This window comes from Calonectris borealis, chromosome 8 (genome assembly GCF_964195595.1).
Source record: "Calonectris borealis chromosome 8, bCalBor7.hap1.2, whole genome shotgun sequence".
Lineage (NCBI taxonomy): Eukaryota > Metazoa > Chordata > Aves > Procellariiformes > Procellariidae > Calonectris > Calonectris borealis.
In genome coordinates, this window is record NC_134319.1 from 16929371 (window position 1) to 16943583 (window position 14213).

The 14213-nt window shown below is 43.2% G+C and overlaps 1 protein-coding gene across 3 annotated transcripts in view; it reads right to left on the reverse strand.

Annotated features, from left to right (window-relative positions):
• Positions 1 to 14213, reverse strand: part of DDAH1 (dimethylarginine dimethylaminohydrolase 1) — a 69104-nt gene that overhangs the window by 3097 nt on the left and 51794 nt on the right. The window contains exons 5-6 of one of the 3 annotated variants that reach the window (XR_012674488.1): positions 5141 to 5284; positions 4528 to 4702 (exon numbers count right to left, since the gene is read on the reverse strand). Coding sequence is in view for 2 of the 3 variants with exons in the window: in XM_075156201.1 (XP_075012302.1) it covers positions 4586 to 4702; positions 5141 to 5284 (261 nt within the window). In the remaining variant the exon portion in view is untranslated. Of the gene's footprint in view, positions 1 to 148; positions 4703 to 5140; positions 5285 to 14213 lie in introns of those variants that run through there. The other 2 variants (XM_075156201.1, XM_075156200.1) reach the window with 2 other exon arrangements.

Consider the following 14213-nt stretch of genomic DNA (forward strand, 5'->3'; position numbering starts at 1 on the left):
CAGGCTTAAAGGTTTTAGCACTAGTGTCTATAATTGGCTTTATTTCTACGCATGTAACAAGCTTCCAAATAAAAAGATGGCATGAAACAGTATTAAATTAAATGCATATGCTTTCAGTTTCAAAAAAAGAGGCAAAAAATACACAGTGCACGGTACAACTGACACTTTATTCCTTCGTGATGGGGATATATAGTATTGAAACTGCAAGAGTCACAAAAAAAAATCAAAGTGCAAACCTCTATTAGAACAGATTATGGAATGTATTGATGTTTTTGGCACAAAAAGTGGAGAACTATATTCTGCAACAAGATTTTAAGTTTAATGAAATTTAATACTTCTGTGTTCAGTAGTCATATTTGTGCACTGCAGAACAATACAATGTAAAACAGTGACTAACACGATTCACATGCAACTCTATACAAGTTACATCGTACGTCCAGTTAAAACTTTTCTGAAAATACATGAGGTCCAATGACACTTTGTTCACAATCACTTAACAGATACCATTCTTTAAGCAGTCTTATCTTTTCAGCTTCCTTATTGATAAAAGCAAAATAGAGAATCTTAAATAGTAAGTTATTTTCCCCAAATGGTTCCAAATGAATGTTGATGTTTTCTATCAAAGTAATTTGGCTCTGACTTCATTGATATAATGTATAAGAAACTGAATGAAATCAAAAGCTCTTTTTTTTCCCATATTTCATCCCCAATTTGCTGTGAACAAACAGCATTCTGTGCACTGACTTTTTGTTTTTAAAACTGGACATAGTGTTGCCTATGAGCTCTGTACCTATCACACGGAAATCACCAAAGAATCAGAGGATAGCTTCATACAGTGGCATCTATTTAAGACCGAAAAGGAGTATATCAGCATGGAAAAGACAAAAATGCAGAAATGGAAGAATTCAAGTTTATCTTATAAGGTACAGTATGCATTCACATTTTCATTGCAGAGTGAGACACTGTATTCACATTCTGGTGAAGAAAGAAACCCACATATCACAATGCACTTCGTAGCTCTTTCATTTGAACTGAGCTAACCTGGTAGCTCAAAGGGAAAAAAACCTTTGATGAGTAATTCAAGCCCCATTGCTGAGCTATTAACCGCAAGAACTTCTGCACTGGCCTGCTATGTCATATAGCCTGACAGTTGTCATCAAGTGTTTTATGTGGGCAGCTATTAGCATTCAGTGTCTCATCTCCTTTTTTGGTTTGGGATTTTATTATTTATATTAATCAAGGATGATGATTTATATCAGGCATCTGAGAAATGTTCTGGTGACAAGATGTACAGGATGCCCATTAGATGCATATGTATCACAGCAGAAATGTCCTCACAACTGAATTCTTCGTTTGGGCAACAGAAAAAATAGCAAACAGCAAGAACGAGAAGCATTTGGCATGATTTTAGTTCTTAGTACCATACTGCAAATGCACAAACCGAAGTGCTCTTAATGTTTTTGCTTTATAATGCCAGAATAAAGAGTAAGGCTAATAGCGGAGAGGTGAGAGCAATCCCACTAACCAGCTTAGGTAACTTTTGGCATCGGGCTAAGATTTAATTTAGAGCGCCTATGTTAGGAGGCTATGATACCTACTGAGACCAACAGAGAGAAAGCAGGTGTGATTTAGAGCACCTAAACTCTGCGCCTGAAGTTAGACAGTTTGAATACAACTTGAAATCATCACCTGAGGGAATTCAGGTCCCTCACCACTCCCTTGCTCTTTCTGTATACCAAAATGCAGCCTTGAAGGCAAGAAAATCTAAATGGCAATAGGTGAAAGACCAACCTCTCTGTCAACGCAGATGTTTCTCAGTTCTGAGATTCCGACTCCCCCTTTCCCTCCCTTGGGGAGCCAAGGGAATTCATTGTCACCTATTCTATTGCTTTCAGGGACACAAGATATCAACAATGTCCACCACGAATATTTCCCTTTTCTGGAGTAATGCTAAAGAGGAGTCACCCTTGTCACTCTCCGGATCTATAGCTCCTGTTGACAGTCATCCTTCCAGCTCAAAAGAAGTCACTCAGAGCCAAAGTGGACCCCTCAGTTTCTCCTCCCTCCTGGCACCTACTCAAGGAGGGAGTTTAGGATAGTCCACCGTGGGTTGGGATACTTTGGAGTGAACAGCGAAGAGGGAGGAGTACAGAAAAAGAAGGCTGAAGTAGGAGAACTGAGACAACAGAAAGCAAAATCACTTGGGGTTAAAAGAGAAAAGTGCTCATCATGCCATAAACTAGAAACGAGAGTTTGAGGAAGAGAGAGACAGGTGAAAGGTGAGAGAGGGTAGAAGGAAAAAAAAACCCACAACAGAAAGTTTGAGAGAGAGATTGAATAGAAATCCCACAGCCTAATGCTGTCCCAGTGTAGCTGGATGCTCTGGCTCGCTAGCAAGAGGAGGGAAGAGGGACTGAAGGACATGGATGGGGGCCAGGCCCCAGGAGGTGCACGGACAGGTTGGGGGGATTCTGTTCCGGCTTTGTACGACAGCTCCCACAGCTGCTTAGGTTTTTAACCTATGTTAAAACAGGTTGCCTTTAGAAGGTCACAGGTTGCCTTTAGAAGCTAAATACTGCAGGGTCACTTTTTGGCACAAAATCTTTGTTTAATGTCAAGTAATTTTAAAATGCAAGATGCTTTATCAGATATTTAAAAAGCACCAAGGAAAGGTAGAAAAAGAGATTCCCCACCTCAATGTTTACATCCTTAGAGCCTGATCACCTGGGTCAGGCTTAAATGATGGTGCATGGGAATGGAAGAGACAAAGGGGAAACATTAGGAGAACCCTTTGGGACAGCACAGAGCCATAAAAACAGCACTTGTTGTTTGCCTGGCTAAAGACTTCCTTTGGGACATGCTCTCTTTTCACATACATTATAGTCGCTCATCACTGCTCTCTCCCTCGTGATACCTCATGTCATCACAACACACGGTGTGCCCACAAAGCATCAGATGTATTCTGGTAGCTGCCAGGAGGTTTCCTCCTCATTAGCCACTGAGATGCAGTGAGAGATATGCTGAGGAGTACCTACGGATATGAGTACTTGTGTTTCCTCCCTTATGACTGCACAAAAAAGCACGCAGGTTTCCAAAGGATATCCAAGTGTGCGGTCGGTTAATACTGTTTGCTTTCCTGCAGTCCACATTGCCTGACCCCCCCCCTGCTCGCTTCCTATTGTACCTTAGCAACATGCCACAAGTGGTTCAGGAAAGGTGGAGGAGATGTCTAGGAAGTTGATAACATGTTCAGACTATTTGTCAGTCTCTGGAGAGTTCCCACTACTGCCTCTGTTTGGGAATTCCTCCATCCTTAGTTTACAATGATTTAACAAGAAGCATGTGAATACAATGGGGTATGCTTCACTGTACTGTGGTGAAAAAAGTATGACTCAGTGGGTAAACATGTTGTGGAATTTGCTACAAAAATTGTATTTGTTTTAACTGAATACCACAGTAAATATTCATGCAATTAAAAAAAATAAGATGGTTATTGTTCCAAGGAAAACTACCCCAAGGGCAGATAAAGTACAAATGCCAATCTTTCAGGAAAAAATAGCTTCCCTTATTCATGAGCATAATCCAGGAATAGCTGTCCTTCAACTCCCATCACCCTTTTCTTTTGAATTTTGCTAGTAAGTGGCCTCCAAAAGAGGAGAAAACAGAAAGGAGAGACAGAAATAAATAAAAAAGTAAACAAAGAAAATTAAACACCCCCCCATATTTTAGATTACTTTTGTAGATTTAACTTTTCCAAAAGCATCTCAATCTTTCATTTTTGCGGTCCGGGTGCTCCCTGGGATCTGGCCTTTTTAAAAACTCCTCTTCCATTCTCCTCTCCACCAAATTGAAAGTCACAGCCTTAGCAGCAAACTGGGACCTGAACTTGCAGGATGTATCTTGTGTGGCTGCACTATTCTCTCTTTTTCTGTCACTCAGGTTTCCCAGGCAGACATTGCCCTTGAATGCTCCCGTTGGACGAAGCTTTTTCCAAAGTTGCTACCTGGCATCTGAACCTGATTCCAGCCACAACTCTGCCCAGCAGCAGCCACATGAGATGGCCGAGACACGTGTACGGAAAGCTTCCCTACCACACAAGATACCGAGTTCATGAGCCCACTGAGTTTTCTTCAGGCCCCCTGATACCTTGCATCACTGAAAGTAAAGAGGACCGAGGAAGGAAAAAAAAGATGCAGAGCAAGGAAGCAAGAGAAAAAAGACAGGAGAAGGGAACAGTGTAAAGACAACAGAGGTGCTTGAAATGTTGAGAATTAGTTGGTTTTCATAAAATTTTCACACAGATATGTTAAATCACTAAAGCTAGGGGTTAGCCATTATAATTTTCTTCTGCTAGCCCATAGGACTAACATACTTCAGAGTTATGTGCCCCACAACAAACCGTACATCCACCTTAAATACCATCTGCAAGGACATCATAAAAATACACAAAGCAAAAAATTTGTAAACAAGGGTTAGTAGCACAGTGGTACAGTAGATTGTCAATAAAAACAATAAAAGTGTGGATACAGATTCATCTACCTTGTGTGTAACATTATTGCCAGTTACAAGGGAGGACTCTGTAAACTCATAATTCTGAAGTTTTGTTAATAAGCACCGAGCAACAGGTGAGTGCCCCATCTACTTTCTCCAGTTCTGTGTTGGCTATTGGGATCAGCATGTGGTCCTTCAGTTTTTCAAATACCTGTTTAGGAAAGAAAACGGAACAGAAATCATTACACTTTATGCCTCTCTATTTTCCCTTTTCTCTAAGTATTTACAGAATGAACAGGCATGGATTTATCAGCGGGTGCTAAGCCGCCTCGTCATTCGTAACCAACACTAACATTTACAGTATACGTGGCCTTCTGGCTATGGGACTGACGCACATCAATACTGCAGTGAGGGGAACTGTTGCTACATCCAGTTATGCAGAAGAAGCACCAGGGGCACAAGAGACACAGTAAGTAAATCAGCAGTGCAGATGAGAACAGAGCCCAGGACTCCCACCTTTCGCTATCTGCAATTTCCATGACGGGATACAACGGCCCATTCTGGAAAGCACCCGATTTTAATTCCCACTGATTTTCCGGCGACGCCTGGATGCTGGGGGGCCCCCAGGCACCCTCAGCACGGCTCTCACCTTCGCGCTCTCTGGGTACTCCTCGGGGGCTCGGTGCAGCAGGACGTGGCCTTTGCTGGGAATGTTTAAGTAGATGCAGTTTGCTGCGGCATCGTCGGGCACCGTCAGCTTGTCATAGCGGTGGTCGCTCATCTGTTGCATGGTCTGCCAGGAGACACAAAGCGCAGCTATTTAAACCAAACACATTAGCAGCCCCAAACAAATGGGAGAACAGAACCTTCAAAAAATAGCTAATTGCGGTTGCCAAGTCAGCCAAGAGCCATTTTGCTATGCAGCAAGTAAGGAGATCTCTTTTCATCTCTGCCCTTCAAGGAACAATCTACTAACCCTAACTGAAATGAGCAATAGAAAACCTTTGTGAAATGGTTCCTGCAAGCAGCAGGATTAAGCAGGGCACTCAGTAAGCATCGTCCATGGGGTCTTTTCCTTACGGAATGTGCATCAAGTATGCAAAAGTCCTGCTTGCATTGATGGAAACTATAGGTGCTCAGCACCTTCAAAATAAGCAGCCATCATTCAGTATTTATAAAATGAGTGTGAATTAACACAAACAGGACAGGAACAGTTCCCAGCTTGGATATCAGCCCAGTCTTAATTCTTTTCAAGGACCTCCTTTCTGCTTTCCAAGCAGTTACTCTTTCACTAAGCACCTGTGCTGGGGAGCGAGAAGGCACGTCTGTGCTAATCCTCGTTCCCAAGGGGACAACACAATAACCTCCTCAGAACACTAGAGCTGGTGGGTTTCAGAGGTTTGGTTTATAAATATAGGGCTCATGCACAGATTTGGATCCTGGCTGGAATTTCAGAGACAGAGACTCTCAGCACATGAGAAGCCTGAGATCCCATGTTTTGGATCAGTCTCAACTTTTTAATAAAGATGGGAAAAGCCTGGAGACAAGATGCCTGACTCCCCATTGTACCGTTCCAGCTTTACATCAGCTTCACCCTGACAGAGACCTAGAATAATGCAGAAGTGAACAAAGCTCAAAGTCAAAAACTTTGGTCCTACTGAAAGCCTAAGCAAATTCAAGTGTTCCAGTTTCTCTCCTAGCCGCACTCTGTTCCCACGTACATTGCAAAGATGCAAACAGAAAGAAAAGGCTTTTCTTCAGCTTCAAAATACCCACACTAATATTATCTTAAAAATAAACTGGTATTCTGATAACAAAATTTTTCAAGTAAATTCCCTTCTGTCCTGGTTTTGGCTGGGATAGAGTTAATTTTCTTCCTAGTAGCTGGTATAGCGCTGTGTTCTGGATTTAGTATAAGAATAAAGTTGGTAACACACTGATGTTTTAGGCATTGCTAAGCAGTGCTTACACAAAGTCAAGGACTTTTCAGCTTCCCATGCTCTGCCAGGCACACAAGAAGCTGGGAGGGAGCATAGCCAGGACAGTTGACCCAAACTGGCCAAACGGGTATTCCACACCATATGACGTCATGCTCAGTATATAAACTGGGGGGAGTTGGCCGGGGGGCAGTGACCACTGCACAGGGACTGTCAGGGCATCGGTCGGCGGGTGGTGAGCAATTGCATTGTGCATAACTTGCTTTGTATATTCTTTTATATTATTATTATTACTACTAATACTACTATTTAACTTTTTTTTTTTCAATTATTAAACTGTTCTTATCTCAACCCTTGAGTTTTCTCATTTTCACTCTTTTGATTCTGTCCCCCATCCCACCAGAGGCAGGGGAGTGAGTGAGCAGCTGTGTGGTGTTTAGTTGCCGGCTGGGGTTAAACGACGACACCTTCTCAGGGAAACCCCACAGATTTACATCACATAGCAGAGAGCAGACTTTGATTTTAGGCACAGTTAAATTCATCTTTAAATTATTTGCAAGTTCATTTGTACTACTTCTCATTCATTAAAAAATATTATATGGAACTGAATTGTAACAAGGATCTGCAACATATTGGGAAGCAACAAAGCAACTCACGCTCGCACAAACCTACAGTAAGTAATTCCTTCATAGGTCTGGATACATTTTTCATGTTGTAGCCTGAGTCATCCACATCCCATGGAGAACATGAAACTCACAACGAAGAATGTCGTGCATTCTTGAGGAAGTGTTATCAGATGTCATTTCTTGTTCCTTCTGAAGTTATGAAAGTTTCCCGAGTTCCCAAGGTCACATCTACCTCCGTAAAAGGTTAATGTGTTTTTCTGGGGAAAAATCCTTGCACCTTTACTTCACCGGATGCATTCTTATTACTGTGCTTACCATGGTAGACTTTCCTATTTATGACTTTGTTTCTGTTATGTTGCCAAGATGGATTTTATTATGCTTTCCTTGATGCTGCAGACATCTAGCAGCAGATGACATGCTTGCACGCAGTGCAACTCTTCTCCCTGGTAATCAGAGCCAGCAGACTCGTCCTCTACCTGCAGCTTCTCTTTTCTTCCCTACATAATCTTTTTAAGTCTGGATTAAGGAAACAAATTTACTAAATCTGTACCGAAATACGTGTATCAGTGGACGAAAAGCCACTGTGCCTGGATTTCACTCAGCTCCCAAACAGCTGTGCTTTTTCCAGTCCTTGTTGGCAACAGAATCCTGATATTGTAGGTTTTCTGTAGGAACAGCTCATTCATCACAAATACATTGTGAATCACTGTGTAACATTTCCATATGAAATTACGAATGAATTCTTAAGCAGAAGGGTACGGACACATCTCCCATTTATTTGCTTCTGCAAAATGCTGAAGTGAGAACACCAGCAGCAAGCAGAAATGAAGAACAAGTGGCAGGGCTCTAGGTGTGCCAGCATGGGGCACGAACCAGCTTCGGGAAGCCTGGGACATGAGGGGAGGGCATGTTAGGAGGATTTTTTTCAAGATTAAGAAGTACAGAAGTGGTAGCTGCATTAATTCAGAAACAAATGAGGAGAAAAAAAATGAGTGGGAAAGTGAAATAAAGCAGCTCGAGAGTTAGAGTATGCAGCTGCGACTGTGGGAATGGGCTCTCAGCTAGCTCGAACATCACCGCAAGAAAGCATTTATTAGTAACTGGAGGTTTGACAATACAGGATTACTCTCTTCCTCAGCTTTTAAGATAAGAAGGAAATCACATTTGCAAGCTTACATCCCTGTTATAACTATGCCTGCGTGTTGAAGCAAAATTTCAAAACCCACTTTCTTGAGAAAGCACCCTGGCAGTAACACCCCAAACCTGCCTGATAGGGAGGCTCTGGATGCAGCAAAAATGCACTGATAGGCTGCAATCAGGTTATTTTAAAGATCCATGGGGTTTTCCATATTTCTATTATGTCAAGTCGTTGAGCACGTGTGCCTGGCCAGATAGGACTCCAGGGCAGAGGAGATAAAAGCAAGGTCCTTTGATTATATTTTCTATCAGATACACCCCCAAAATACATATTTTTTAAATGACAAGTTTACAAAGACTATAGAGCTCACACAATGCGTTTGCGGAGGGCTGGCTTTCTGCCCACAAACATTGTACGACCAGCTACGTTAAGAGCCAGGCATTTCCCGCATGCCTAGTTTTTCTGGGAATTTTCTTCAGCCTGAAGAGGGTGATTTTCATTGCACATTCTCTCAGCCCTTAGTCATGCTTTCCTTATGTTGAAGTCATTCGCATAGCCTAAAATGCCTTTTCTGTAGTTTTTTACAGTGTGTCCTCCGACAACTGAGGTAATGGATAAGCTAAATAATCCTAAATATGAAGCAGCATTATGCATGAAGGAAAAATGCGCATGTGTTTAAGGCCTATTATCACTGACAGAGTTAAGATGACCACATGCACTTTTAAACCAGGCCAAGCCTAGTTACAAATTTTCCCCCTCCATGAGGACGGCCCTACTCTGAGCCCTGCTGCCATCTGGGACCTCCTCACATCCAGATTGCTGCGGGACAGACAGCGACCAAACCCACCACACCTGCAATGCCCCTTTGTATCTCCAGCACCCCACAACCAAAACCAAATATACAGTGAGTGTTCCTCTTGCTAACATGAATACTGCACTTAAAAATGCCTGTGTCGTGTCCATAGAGAAGCAGAAGTGCAGATTTTCAGGGTTTGATTCTTGTTTTGATTAGCTCCTGCTTCCCTAGCCCCCAACATTTAGAAGAAAAAACAAACCTAAGCCCAAGTCAAATGCATGTAACTCTAAACCGACAGGATCATTCCCTCACCAGATTTCAGTTCCCTTGTCCTAAATCCTTCAAGTCACAGTATTCTTAAAAGAAAACTATTCACTTAAAACTATTGAAGATATTTTTCCCATCCCTTCTCTTCCTTCTTTCCAAACACATTCAAGTTTGGCCTGGTTTACACCGATGCTTAAATAACATTTGGCCTGGGATACAGTGCAAGTTGGAAGATTTTAATTCAAGAGATTGAAAGTTGTGAGAAAAGATTAAGCTACATCAAGACTTTGCCTGCAACGATGAAAATAAAGTCTTTTGTGGTGCAGGGCAACTAACACTGATGATGAGAATAATTCAAGCAATACGGAAGTCAATCCCCCCAGGTTGGCTGGGAGTTTGGAGGACAGCATGCTTCTCCTCTGCTTGGAGGAAGGACCACTTGTCTGGGAACAACAGCAGACTTACGCCCTTACACACTTAAGGCAAGAGATGAGGACAGGCACCTGCCCGGTATATTGCCACCTGGAGGGAGGACTGAGAAAGGTAAATTATTGCTCACTACCTGGAAAATACCTCTGATTACCAAACCTGCCATTTTTTAATGCTTGTAGAAGTGCTTCCTTTTTAGTGTTGCATGATGTGGGTCTCCACCCCTACGTCAGGGGTGACGATATCCCACTTCTGGATCCTAAGACAGGGACTGGAGGCGACATTTCTTTTCTATTTTGAACTTGCCCCTTGCCTTTAGAGCTCCCCTGGTTCTTGCACTGGGAAAGACAGCGAACAATTGATCCCCAGTCACCTTTTCCACATCGCTCCTGATTTCATAGGCATCTATCATCCCCTCTCAGTTGTCTCTTTTTTAGATTATAGTCATATAGCTTGCTTAGTTTGTCTCCTCAGGCAAGCTGTTCGAGGTATCTGTCCATCCTTATTGCACTTTTCTGAATCTTTCCAGTTCTACTCTAACTTTTTTAGAATGAAGGGATCATGCATGCAAAGTGCATACAACAGCCAACATGCAGATGCACCACAGCTTTAATCAGTAGCATAATGATGTTCTTCATTAGGCTTTCAGCTGAGCTGGCAATTTCAACAAGGATCTTATTTCTGTGGTAATGATCAGTCAGAGCACATTATTTCGTATGTGATGTTCACATCGTCATTCTCCCTGTCCCTTGCTGCACATCACTTTACACTTATCTACACTGAATTTCATTCACTGTTTTATTGCCCTGTCTCTGTCTATTAAGTTCCTTCCTCATTTTTTTATACTTGGAGAAACAATTGGCACTGGAGAGGGAAAGCAGCAGCCTTAGGGTTCAACACAAGAAAATGCAGGACAGAGTGGGGGTGGAGAGCTATGCCACGGTGCTACACGCCTGGGTGCGGGGGCTCAGCCTGCCATACAAACCACGCTACTCAACAGCTTCTCAGAGTTTCCTTGAAATGCAGCAGTGACAATAGTGACGGTAAACAGCCAGCCAGGCTCACCAGAGGGGACAGAAGAGCGGAACTGGAAAAGCCAGCAACCTTCTTGAATGTCAAGATCTATGAGGAGTGTCACCGCCGAAATGCAGACAGGCGGGAGAGACAACAGCGGGGTAGACTCAGTAGGAAGGGGACAAGACAGCCACTTTGAGCAGCATAAATCACAGTAGAATGATCTAAGGCTTCTTGTCAGGTACCGAAAGGTCTGCTAGAGGTATAGGACAGGATAGACCCTACGGATGCAAACTGCATTCTAGATCTATTTGAAACCAGCGATGCCCCAGTCTGCCATGGTCAATACGCCAAATTTCTTAGCCCATACACAGCCAGAGCGTTCCTTTAATTTCCGCCTATCACCCACGCTTTCAGCAGCTGGGCTTTGGGCTTTTCCTCCCTGCTGCACCCTCTCAGTCATGTTTTCCAGAAGGCACAGTTCTTAAGCAACCTCTCCCACCCTGCTCCTTGGCTTTTCCTGGTGCAGGACACCTTTTGCATCACCGCAGATGTGACGGGTACCACGTGCCGTTCACACGCACACCTCTGACCCACCTGGCGTCACGGCCACACTGTCACCTGCCTGCCAGCTCTGCCCAAGGACCGCTGCAAAGGGAAACCACGACCTGAGGAGGGGAAAAGGAAGCGGCTTACGTGCGTTGTTGCTTTCAGTCAAGAAGGCGAGAGGACGAGCATCCTGTCTTTTGGAACAGGAACCCAGGGAGAGAACAGCCAAAGGAAAAAAGAGCAGCAGAGGAATAGAAACACGAGTCCCCATTTACGCAAGTCAAATGACATCTTCTCAGTCAGCCTCTGACCCAGCTCCTGTGGCTGACAGCCTTACTGTGATGACAAATATATATTGAAAGGGACACTCTCCTCACCTTTTGGGGAAAAAAAAAAAAAAAGACTAATACAACAGTCTCTCTATTATAAACATATACTTTTGAGTCTGTATCTTCCAAAAGACTAGATTCTTCTGCATAGACGCAAACTGAACAGCAGTGACACTCATTTAAGAACAGTACGTTTATTACAACATCTAACTTTTAATTAAAAAAAAAACACAACTAGTTGCCTCTTTAAAGTAGCATGTCATCTGGTACTCAGTGAAGACCTGCGTCCTCTAAGATGCCGTACACCCCTAATTCATAAAGTAATGGAAAATCAGAAAGAGCTAAAGGGAAGTGCACAGAATTTTATAAATTGACTAATTTTCCTATCTATAAGGCTGAGAGCAGCAAATTCTCATTTTTTAGTTTTTATTTTTAGGGGCAAGTTGTCGATTGTTCTCTGGATTTCACTAACGTTTCTTTGTTGCTGCATTACAGAGAAGTCAGCATTCATCTGCACTTTCTGCTAATTCTCTAACTGATGTCATCCTTTCTGGGTTATTAATATTAGTAATCATTTCCACAGCAACCCATTGTGATATCGTAAATAGAGGATTATGACTTCATGTGGGGAATAAGCAGAGGCACAAATGATGAATTCTTAAGGAAGAAGAGATAATGTTTTCATGCAAACTTGTGCATTACTAGAGAAGACCGACATTATACAGACAACAGGAAGAGCAGATTTAGCTGAGCCTTTTCATGCTGCCCGGGCTGCTTTCTAAGAAAGTGGATAGATGAAGTTTTCCCTTAGGTGCCCATTCTGGAGGCGCTTCTGTGGCAGGGCTGGGAACCCCTTAGCTTTTGTGCAGGCACCATAACCCTGCTCTCACGCAGGGAAACAGCACTCGGCTTTTTAAAGCTGGCACACTGCAGAGACTTCAGTTATACAAGACGGAATAAGAACAAAAGGCATTTAATCACAGGAATGGGGGCAACTGCCAATGCTAAAACAACTCCTTGCGCCCAAGTCTTTAAAAGCACTGCTCTGATCATAGCTTTGGATACAGACCAAGGGCCTAGTTGCCCAAAAGAGATTCCTTTCTATTTTATCCTTAAGATGTGGTTTTGATAAGCTTCCCTTGACCTCTGTCAAAACAGCGTACGGGACTGCATTTGCAGCAGTGTCCTTCAAGGAATAACTTAGGGGATGAATGAGCAGCTCCACTCCCAATAGAAGATATTGAATGGGAGAGTCAAGAACAAGGCAGAGCAATCATGTCCCACCTTTTATCAAAAGCAGGGAGAAAAAAAAAGGTATTTGCTGAAGTCATGGTATTGCACTACTGTACATATTCCAATACACTCCTGACCATAACGAAATCCCATCAACTAATGAGGTTGGAGCCCAGGATACCAAGGACGAGCTCAGAAGTGCAGATGTCACCATTGCTCTGGGACCCGCTGGGGCAGGTCTGTCCAGGGGACACAAGGGGTTGGTCACAAGCTCACTGCATTACCTGCTCTGCCTCGCACCCCTCCTGGCAGCCCGGACATCTGCCACGGCCATGACGCTTCTGTAATTAGCATCCGTTCCTCTGAAATGACCAGGTGAAATCCCAGATGTTTCATGTGAAACCAGGAAGTACTCCATTATCCCAGATCTTGGAGGGAATACCCCAGATACAGCGGCCACAGGGATTAAGCTCAGGCCATAAGAAAGGCTGAGAGAGTTGGGGCTGTTCAGCCTGGAGAAGAGAAGGCTCCAGGGAGACCTTATTGCAGCCTTTCAGTACTTAACGGGGCTTAGGAGAAAGATGGGGACAAACTTTTTAGCAGGGCCTGTTGCAACAGGAGGAGGGGTAATGGTTTTAAAATAAAAAGGGGTAGATTTAGACTAGATATAAAGAAGACATTTTTTACGATGAGAGTGGTGAAACCTGGAACAGGTTGCTGTCGCGAATGAGTGGAATGCACCTCACTCAAAAGAGAGAAGCAGCAATAAGTTTTATTGAGGTAAAATAATAATTTGACAGAGTTCAATGAATTCGATGGAATTTAACAAAGTTTAACAGGGGTTTGCTGGCAAGGGTCACCTTATTAATTACTGCATGGAGAAACATACAAAGGAAAATTGAGTTAGAATCAAGTTAGAATGATTCACACAAAGACCGGAGACTCAAAGGGTAAGGAACACCCTCCTGTTGAGTCACGAGGTTCAGAGTGGACTCCCTTGCCTTCTAAACTCCTGATGGAGCTTAGGTGCAGCTAGGTCCAATCTTAGTCTCAGACTTGGACAACAGTTTATGTCTAATGGAATTATCTATACAAAGTTTACAGTAATGAACATTTAATAGCTACATGGATTAGTAATGTTTCATTAATATTAATTCAGCATGCTATCAGTCACCGAGGACCTGTCACGAGTAAGAGATTCTTGGGCAAGGAAGGATCTCTTAGTCTCAGGTAAGGAATCTCAAACCTTGAGAGGCGTCCCTGCTCAAGGGAAGAGTCACCTGGTGTGCAGTCCAGCTGCAGTTCAGGGAGAGCTCAAATTGGACTATCCAAAGACCTGCCGTTGGTAAAAGGTCTCTCTGCCTTGAGGAGCAACCTTGAGAGGCGTCCCAGCTCAGGGGGAGA